This window comes from Leptonychotes weddellii, unplaced genomic scaffold (assembly GCF_054177405.1).
Source record: "Leptonychotes weddellii isolate Sample4059 unplaced genomic scaffold, ASM5417740v2 HiC_scaffold_5594, whole genome shotgun sequence".
Classification (NCBI taxonomy): domain Eukaryota; kingdom Metazoa; phylum Chordata; class Mammalia; order Carnivora; family Phocidae; genus Leptonychotes; species Leptonychotes weddellii.
In genome coordinates this window covers 1-10,153 of record NW_028023949.1, presented here as the reverse complement: position 1 = coordinate 10,153, position 10,153 = coordinate 1, and the positions used below count along the sequence as shown (strand labels likewise).

Below are 10,153 nucleotides of genomic sequence, written 5' to 3'. Positions count from 1 at the left end.
TGGAAGAATTAAAGAGTATAATACAGCTATTTGAAAGGATTCAGGGGTACCTGGGTGGTTCAATCGATTAAGCAACCGACTCTTGGTTTTAGGTCAGGTCATGATCTCAGTGTTGTGAGATCAAGCCCTGCGTCGTCAGGCTCCATGCTCAGCATGGAGTCTGCGTGAGATCTTCTCCCTCCCTCCCACATGTTCTCTCTGTCTGTCTGTCTGTCTCTCTCAAATAAATAAAATAAATCTTTAAAAAGGGGGGTGTGGTTCAGGACGTGCCACTCTAAACTATGCCGTTTTGGCATATTGATGGTTAAGAGCTGAAGGCATTTGGAAAAAAGCAGATGCAGGAAGGCCTCTCTGACCTCCTCCTTTCTACCTAAAATCAGGTCATTAAATTTCCCATGAGAACGGTGCCCTCCCTGCACCAGGAAGAGAAGAACGTTCTTATCACCAGAGACTGGGAGTCAATGCCGAAATGGACCTATACGAACAAACCTACTAAAATAACCCTTATCTTCCACTGGTTTCCCTCATATATTTCTTAGTCACTTTCCCACAATTTACTGTCCCCTAGTCCATGCCCCTTTGTCTTGTCACATCTCCGTAATTTATCGTTCTTTGTGTAAAACAAAGTATACAAGCTTTTGGGCCTAACAGCTTCTTTGGGTCTTTGTTTTACTTTTAAGGACTCCCATGTACATGTAAAAATAGTGAATAAAATGTGTGTGCTTTCCTCCTGTTAGTCTGTCATGTCAGTTAATTCTTAGGCCAGCTACAGGGTCAAAGAGGGCAGAAGAAGTTTTTCCTCCCCTACACTATCAAAAAACTGTAAAAAGTGGAGACGCAGAGGGGAGACATAAGTTAAATCATAATTTTTCAGGATTGGCAGTCAGTTGAGAATATCTAAAGAAATAGCAGTGTAAGTATATTGTGAGTTAGGGCAATAACCCCCAGAACTAAATTCAGCTCTAAGTGATAACCTCTGGGAAGTAGTACTATAAGTGAGCAGGGATTAGGCAGAGACATCATTTTAATGTCATATAAGCAATTGCATTGGTAAAAAGAAATGGGAAAAGAAGTCGTAGTGACCGGCAATAAAATTTGTTCAAAGGAGCAACATGACAATTAGACACCCCAGTGAATTCTAATTAATTAGTTTTGAAATTTAAGCAAAGAAGCACTTCAGTGATAGGAAAGTCCTCAGTGTAACTGCAGATGTTCGTTACCTAAAATTTAAAATGTAGCCTGTAAGGATTTTAATTTTCCTAAATTTGCCCTTATGTAGGAAAAATAACTAGTTTAACTCCGACAGATATGTAAATGCCACTTTTGTTAAGAGAGATCCTGGCTGTTTTTTGAGGCGAGACAAAATGAACTGCTGTGAGGTACTTCTCAAAGGTGTAAAATCTCTGGAATAATCCAGAGTTTAGCCTATTTAATATAACATTTAAGCTCTTTCCTTGTGCAAAATTTTCAATGTATTTTTCTCCATAAGAACACACCTCTGATTTTTATCATGCCAATCATTGAAAAACAGCATTTATTAGATAAACATTCCCTTTGGGCATATCTTTTTGCAAGGTCGGCGGGGGGGCGGTCAGGCTCCAGGCTCACACCCCACAGGGTCGTGGAGGTGCGGAGGGCGCAGACCAGGATGTGGGCTCCTGGGGATGCTGCCGCGCATCTGCGGTGCCATCCTGTGGCTGTGATGCTAAATTAGAGCCTGTTTTCATTTTCTTCTCTCCAGGAAGGCCCTTTTGTCTACTTGTCTTTTGTAGGAAACATTGCAGATTCCAAAGGCTTGATTGCTTCATTGTGTAAGTAATTTTAAAATGTTTGCATTTGGAATGTTTGAGGAGATTAATTGCAAGTATGGCTGTCAATTAAATGAGTCCCTGTCGCACAAATGGTGTGATTTCATTTTTATGAAATGTCCAGAATAGGTGAATCTCTAGAGACAGATGATAGATTTGTGGTTGCCTAGGACTAGAGGGGGGAACAGAGGAGGGGGATGGAGAGTGAGGGGTTTGGGTTTCTTCTGGGGAGTTAATGAAATGTTCTAAAATTTCATTGTGATGATTCAAATCTATGAATATACAAAAAACCCACTGAACTGTACACTTTAAATGGGTGAATTGTATGATGCGTGAATTATATCTCAATAAAGCCGTGTATTAAAAAATATGTTTATACTGCAGATTGAATAGTTTGCAGTATTTGAACTGGGTGCTTTTCCATACTTTTAACATCAACCTTCACTTTATCATATATGCATACGAGGTCTATATATGTGTGTGTATATATGTGTGTGTGTGTGTATACATATATATATATATGTAGTCTTGAAGATAATTTCCAAAGCTCCTCCAGCTCTGCAGAGGTATTTACTAGTTTTGCCTACCTTCTTCATGCTGCTGTAAATCAGTCAACATTCCATCAGTTAGTATCGACTTCCTCCCACGTACTGTGTCAAATTTGACGAACAGGTGAGCCAGGCAACAACAGGATCCTTCGCCACCATTATAGAATTACCTTATGCAAGGTAACTTCTTTGAGACTTTGCATCAGAAATTCTGCATTGTTTATCTCATTTCTTCCATAATTCTGAAATCACGTCCTTCAGCCAGGACCTGTGTCTGGACTGCTGTTCATCACTAGAGTTAGGAAACTTCGAGAGAATCCAGGCAGCTATCGTTAGTGCTTCTCAAAGCAAAATGTGAGTTGTCTTTGATGCCTGTCCGGTCCCAGCCAGGGGTAGCTCGGGGAGCCTGAGCCCCCACCTCAGGAGGGAAATGTTGCTGTGCACATTCGTGTGTGCAATGTGATGAGTGGGCCGGATTAAACTGTGCCTGAGAGTTGCTGGGGAAGCCCAGGGCTGGAGGACACAGCCTAAGTCATTGTCCTCCACCCTGGCTGCCTGGCCTGGCATCAGAGAAAGTGAACAGCCCAGCTTTGGCCCAGTCCCATGAAATGCAAATGTCTAACATGATCTTTATCAGTCATCTTCAGTTTACATTTTTTGGCCTTAAAAAAAGTAAAAACTCATTTAATGGTGGTGTCCTTTATTCTTGAGAAAACGAAAATCCAGTAGATAATGTAAAGTAGTTCTTCTCGGACTTTAAAGTGCACCAGCTTGCCTTGGACTCTTGTTAAAATACAGATTCTGATTCAGAGGATCTATGGTAAAGCCTCCCAGATGTTGATCTGCGGACCATCCTTTGATTCACCAGGATGTAGAGCTGGGCTATAAACATCACATGGACCCTGTTAAAGAGGAATTATTCATGACACTTGTTCAAGATGATAAGGAAGAATTTATTCAGGAGGTACCCCTACAGTGGAGTCTTGCAGTAGGGAAGCGAGATCGGGCTCAAGTCCAGATGCAACAAGGACAGGTGGAGCTTTATGGCCAAGAAGCTGGTGGGGTCAGTGGATGGAAAATTACTAAGAAGAAACATCGAGTGGAGACTCTTAATAGACCGACTCAACAGGAGTCTTGCTGCAGGCAGGCCAGGATGATAGGATATGATATAGAGGGTGGTGGTTGAGGAATTTGATCAGGTATCAAGAGTAATCAGATATCTGCACCCCCATGTTCATGGTAGCATTATTCATAATAGCCAACGCATGGAAGCAACCTAAGTGTCCATCGACAGGTGAATGGATAAAGAAGTTTGGGGTGTGTGTGCATACACGTGGGCACAATGGAATACTATTTAACCATAAAAAAAAAGCAAGAAATTCTGCCATTGTGACAACATGGTTGGACCTTGAGGGCATTATGCTAAGTGAAACAAGCCAGACAGAGAAAGACAGATATTGTATGATCTCCCTTCTATGTGGAATCTTAATTTAAAAAAAAAACAACTCAAACTCATAGAAAAAGAGATCAGATTTGTGGTTACCAGAGGTGGGGGGGTGGAGATTGAGGGAATTGGTTAAAGGTGACTAAGTACAAACTTGCAGTTACAAGATAGGTAAGTACTGAGGATATAATGTACAATATGATGACTCTAGTTACCACTGCTGTTAAGTTATCAAGAGAATGGATCCAAAGAGTTCTCACCAAAAGGAAGAACACACCGTCTTTTCTTATTTTTTGTATCTATATGAAGAATGTATGTTCACTGAACGCATTGTAATCATTTCATGATGTATGTAGGCCGAGTCATTGTGACGCACATGTTAAACTCATACAGTGCTAGATGTCAATTACATCTCAATAAAACGGGGGGGGGGGGTAGTGGTGTAAGGCCTGAAATTAAGATCCAGTATTAGGTATTGACAGCTGATAAAATCCAGAGGGCTTCACATGGACTAACCGCAAGGCCCCTCAGCACTCTGCTTCCTCCTATGAGCCGAACGACCCTCCTTGTCCCAAGGACCAGGCACGGTGCCCGCAGATCCCTGAGGAGCAGGCTTCAGTTCCTTGCCAGCCCCCCGGATTACTGGAAGAAGCCCGTTCCTGCTGCAGGAACCAGGGGCCGCCCCAGCCTCATTGCTGCAGAGTCTGCCTCCTGCCGGCCCTTCCCGGTTCGCTCCGGTTCTGAGTGCAGCCCCCGCATGGCCCGGTGGCGCGCAGTGCCCTCTTTCCCCCGGCTATGAGTGTATGTGACTTGTAAGTTGCCATCAGCCTCGTCCGTCCAGTGCCACCTGTTGTGTGTGGCCACCCCCATAACCCAAGGCTGGGGCTCCCTCCTCACCAACAGCGGGAAGGAGGAAGTGATCACACCTCATCTCCCTCATCTGGCCCAAGTGTCTCTTTCTCTACGTTCCACATTCAGTTGCCGTCACTTACTGTGCAGTTTGACCTCAGAAAGGGAGCCCTAGTGGGCCGCCTGTGTTTCCCATCCTAGTTAAGGCTGCATTCGCCAGGCCCGGCACAGAGCCTTCCTGTGCTCCGGAAGCTTTGCTGAATTAAAGAATGAATGAATGGGGTTATTTTTGCATGTTTAAACACCCACTGATCTCTTAGTTCCTAAAGCACTGACATTTTACATTAGTGATAATTCCTTAGATTTTGGGTGCACTAGAGGGAACATTTCAGATGTATATATGTTTATTTTTTTTTAAGATTTTATTTATTTATTTGAGAGAGAGAGAGAGCACGAGCTGGGTGAGGGGCCGAGGGAGAGGGAGATTCCCCGCGGAGCAGGGAGCCCGATGCGGGGCTCTATCCCAGGACTCTGGGATCATGACCTGAGCCGAAGGCAGAGGCTTAACTGACTGAGCCACCCAGGCGCCCCCGTATATATGTTTAGATTTAGAGGAAAAGCTTACTTTCACTATTATGTTGTTTTCCGGTTAGCTCCTGGCTGGCCGTTGACTCGGGACCGACAGCGCAGCTCTGCCTGGCCCGTCCGTAGTGTCTGGCCTCTCAGAGTCTCTGCTCAGCATGTGTCTGTGTGTTATCTCATTAAATGGCTAATCCTGTTTATTGGCCTTTCTTTCTGCCAGGACAGCCTTCATTAGAACCCTTTGTCCCTGGCCCCGAGGGATCCTAACTTGGGCCATTAATAGAGACTAGAGCTTTGTCCTGCTGCTCCGACCAATCAGATAATGTAGCTGATATTTGATCATTCATGCCTTTTCTAAGTAATGTGAGAACAGTATCAAAGCGAGAAGAGGTGGGACTTTCATTTTTTCACTCTGATCATTTGAGATCTTACGAGCAGCATGTATTACTTTCATAAATTAAAAGAGAGAGGAGAGACGAGGGAGAGAGGAAAAAAGAGGACGAAGGAAGGAAGGGAGGGAGGGAGGGAGGTTCTCCCAGGGCATGACTCTCAGTCCAGCTCTAAAATGACTTTCTCACTTCATTCTTTCTAGAAGAAACCATCCTGATAATAGGGTCTGGAAGGATTTCTTAGGGCACGCCCACTCTCTGGTGACCACAGCAGAGGCTTCTGTGGTGGCTGTTCTTAGTGACTCCTGTCTGCACTGAAATGCCCCGCCCCCGCCCGTGTCCATCCGGGACCCCTTCTGTAGTCCAGGCTGTGTCATTACCATGCCCCCCACCGTCCCCTCGGCACTCAATTTCTCTTCAATTATTAATAAACACTTTTTTAAATAAACGTTTCCTTAATAAAAATTTCCCCACGTCTAGATTATACCTACAGACTTTACGTAGCAATTTTAAAGTAAGGAATTGTAACGCGTTTACCAAGATAATTATTAAGGATCGTCTTTGCAAAATCTGACCGTGCTGAATTAATTTAGAATTCTGCTTACAGTGAAAAGGGCGGGGGCCAAGAGGATGCATGTGTGAAAGTGCTTTGGGAACCAAAATCCTTTTACAAATGTCACGTGACGTTGTTATTATTACTCGTGTCACGTAGCAAATGGGTTTTAGCTTCAGTCCTCCTGTGTTCCACGAGGCATTGTGAAGAATGGTGGGGGGGGGGCAGTTCTTCTTTTTATCTCCTCCTTAGGGGAAAAAAAAAGGTCATTTCCACCGACTGTCATAAAAATGGTTGCCAGATGAGTAACAAAATGTATTTCACTTGTAGGGAAAGAATATGGCAAAGCTGATGCAAGATGGCTTTATTTTGACCCAACCATTGTGTCTTTGGAAATTCTGACTGTTGTCCTGGATGGGTCTCTGGCATTAGTCCTCATTTATGCCATAGTCAAAGAGAAGTATTATCGGTAAGTGCCCGCCTCCTGGCCTGCTGAAGAGAGGACACACATGAGCTGTCCCAACGCCCGTGTGGTGTTTGGAGTAGATTATGACCACATTTATTTGTTAGATGAAGAGTAGAGTAGAAATGAAAATTGTTCTGTTAGGGAAGAATCATGGTGCCACCAGGATAATTTCAGATCGTTCAAAATAAAAACTATGAGAAATATGGTTTTAGGAACTACCTAGTCACTGCATAGGCAAGAAAGTGTGAACTGCATTGGATGATTTTTCACCAATATTTTGGAGAATACAAGGGTCATATTTCCATTCTTCCTCCCCCGCCCCACCCAAATCACTCTAGAAAACTTGTGTTCCACCTTACACCAAGTAAATTCTCTTATGTAATTTGGAGTTAGACATGCAAGATAAATCTTTCCAGAAGCAGGTTATGGAAGATGTGAGGAAGGCAGAAGAGAGGGGAGAGGAGAGGGGGGAGGCGATGGAAGATTAACCGCCTGGCGTCAGTCAGACTCTGAGACTTGGAACTCTCGGCCCTCCCTCCTACCCTTTCCCTTCCTCTCCTTTGTTCAGACACAGTGACCTGGGGCAAATAGAATGCTATCCTGGGGATGATTCCCAAAAACAATGTCAAGTAGGCACAATTGCATTCCATTTTCTAGCATCTTGAATGGAAGAGTCTTTTTTTTTTTTTAAAGATTTTATTTATTTATTTGAGAGGGAGAGACTGAGAGAGAGAGCACATGAGAGGGGGGAGGGTCGGGAGGGTCAGAGGGAGAAGCAGACTCCCTGCCGAGCAGGGAGCCCGATGCGGGACTCGATCCCGGAACTCCAGGATCATGACCTGAGCCGAAGGCAGTTGCTTAACCAACTGAGCCACCCAGGCGCCCGGAAGAGTCATTTTTAAAGCTTTAATCACAAAATTTCAGGTTTGAATGGAACCTCCAAGGCCATTTAATCCACCTTTCCCCACTCAATTTTACTTAGATAGCAGGAAAAATTAAATTTCTTCTTGGTATCTTGATATAACTTTGGCTCCATGACCCTCGTTGTAGACTCACTGCCCACTGTATTCTTCAAGGAAGGGACTGTTCTTACTATCCCCTTTTCGGGTAAGATAATATTGTGGCTCTTAGCAAGATTCGCATCTCAGTCTCTTTTGCTGGGCGAGGTGTGACCTCAGTAAATCGTCCTAAGAATAGAACAGGATACCTGAGAGACCTTATTTAACTGAGAATAATCCTCTAGAAAGGGCAGTATTGCTTCTCCAGAGGATGTATGGGTCTTCCACTAATCAGATTGACTTGCCCCATCAAAGGAGCGCTGTGCAAAACCTGAGGTCTGACTTCAGAGAGGTCTTCTGCTGTGGAAGACTGTGTTAATGCTGACATCTAAGACAAGATGTCAGGATTCCGGGTGCCCAGCTGCGCTGAGCTCTTGTTTCTTTCTCTCTAACAGGCATTTCATACAGATTACCCTGTGCGTGTGTGAATTGTATGGGGGGTGGATGACCTTCTTCCCAGACTGGCTTATGGGAGGCCCCAACCTCAACACTGACAACTGGCTCTACTTTGGGGTCTATCTGGTATTTTTCAATAGTGTGTGGGTTCTGATGCCAGGGCTGTTACTGGGGCAGTCATGGGTAGAACTCAAGAAAATGTATTACAGGGGGCACCTGGGTGGCTCAGTTGGTTAAGCGACTGCCTTCGGCTCAGGTCATGATCCTGGAGTCCCGGAATCGAGTCCCGCATCGGGCTCCCTGCTCGGCAGGGAGTCTGCTTCTCCCTCTGACCCTCCTCCCTCTCATGCTCTCTGTCTCTCATTCTCTCTGTCTCAAATAAATAAATAAAATCTTTAAAAAAAAAAAAAAGAAAGAAAATGTATTACAAAGGAACCAGTGCAGGGAAAAAGTTTAAGTGAATCAAAATCACAAACACTGGTATCTTGCTTTATAAGCCAGAATGGGTCAAACCTTTTTGGTTGGTCAAAATGTAATGCATTCCTGTGTACACTTTCTTTTTCTACTGTTGTTCCTAAACAGCCTATTTCAAATTGATTGTATGGTGGCAACTTTTTGTTAATCATGTTTTTTTTTTTTCAGTTAAATTACAATATGGGGAACAGAGAATAAATTTTAACTTGTAATAATAATCCATTTGATTATACATTTTTATGGCTAGCATTAATCGTTCTGCATTAATAAAGCCAATGATCATAAAATACTGTAGAGCCTATTAATTTTTTATTCCAAGAAAGTATTGTTGCCTCAACTTTTAATCCTCTCACTTGTCTTTTGGTTACCAAAGTGAAGGCAGAAATGAAATGAATGCTCCTGTTTTACATTTGTATTTTGTCCAAGTTGTGAAGCCAACAAAAATGCTAGTAGGAGAACCCTGTGAGTGGGCTAACTCCTCACAGGTGAGCTCGGGGGATTCACAGTCAGGTGATTGATTTTTATCTGTCCTGTTTCAAGGAGGAAGATTGAGTTGCCTTACAGAAATACATTGCACAATATGACAAAAAAGTAAATTGGGAAATAGGAACCCAGGGAAAATAAGAGTGGGAAATAATAAGACGACCGTAAAGTTAATGCATGCCATAATGTCGTATGTAGTGGGTAGAAGTGAAGCGCACAGATTTGGCACTTACCTCCAATACCAGGAGGGAAGCATGACCACGTTGTGTCTCATAAAACACCAGTTTGGGGAAGCACTTGTATCAGGTCTGTCAGAGGTAGGGGGGCAGGCACTTACATAAACTTGTTCAGCACATGCCTTTCTTACTAAAGTCTGAGCTCACAGGTGTATCCTCTGCCTAGAAAAGTGTCTGGCACATAGGCCAGGCACGTGGTGAGTTGCGGTGGATCCTGTAGCTCGGCGAGCTCGGTCTGCATCGTCCCCTCCTTCTAGTTGTCTTCTTATCCTGCAGAGGATGTAGGCTGTGGTCCTGGATGCAAAATTGGTTTCACCTTTCAGAAATGCTTCTGAGAGATCCAGAGGGTAAAAGCGTGGAAATCATTTCAACTCTTCCTCCTTTTTTTTCTTTTTATTTTATTTATTTATTTATGATCATTATTATCATTATTGCTGTTTTGTGGTGACATGTGAGGGGTTTTGGCATTTGTGTTCTATTTCCCAGGTACTGAGAGGCAGTTGGGGTTGGGGCACAAGAATAAAGTGTGTGTGGCTACTGGGTATTTACCCCAAAGATACAAAAGTAGGGATCCGAAATGGTAAGTGCACCCCGATGTTTATAGCAGCAATGTCCACAATAGCCAAACTGTGGAAAGAGCCAAGATGTCCATTGACAGATGAATGGATAAAGAAGATGTGGTATATTATACAATGGAACATTATGCAGCCATCAAAAGGAATGAGATCTTGCCATTTGCAATGACATGGATGGAACTGGAGGGTATTATGCTGAGCGAAATAAGTCAAACAGAGAAAGACATGTATCATATGACCTCACTGATATGAGGAATTCTTAATCTCGGGAAACAAACTGAGGGTTGCTGGA

The 10,153-nt window shown here is 43.6% G+C and overlaps 1 protein-coding gene across 1 annotated transcript; it reads left to right on the top strand.

The window, feature by feature from the left end:
* Positions 1–1,664: 1,664 nt before the first annotated feature.
* Positions 1,665–8,856, top strand: EBPL (EBP like). The gene is given in 5 exon segments (XM_081811104.1): positions 1,665–1,739; positions 1,742–1,811; positions 6,504–6,642; positions 8,093–8,301; positions 8,523–8,856. Coding segments are annotated over 5 exon segments (525 nt in total). The 3' UTR covers positions 8,555–8,856.
* Positions 8,857–10,153: the final 1,297 nt, after the last annotated feature.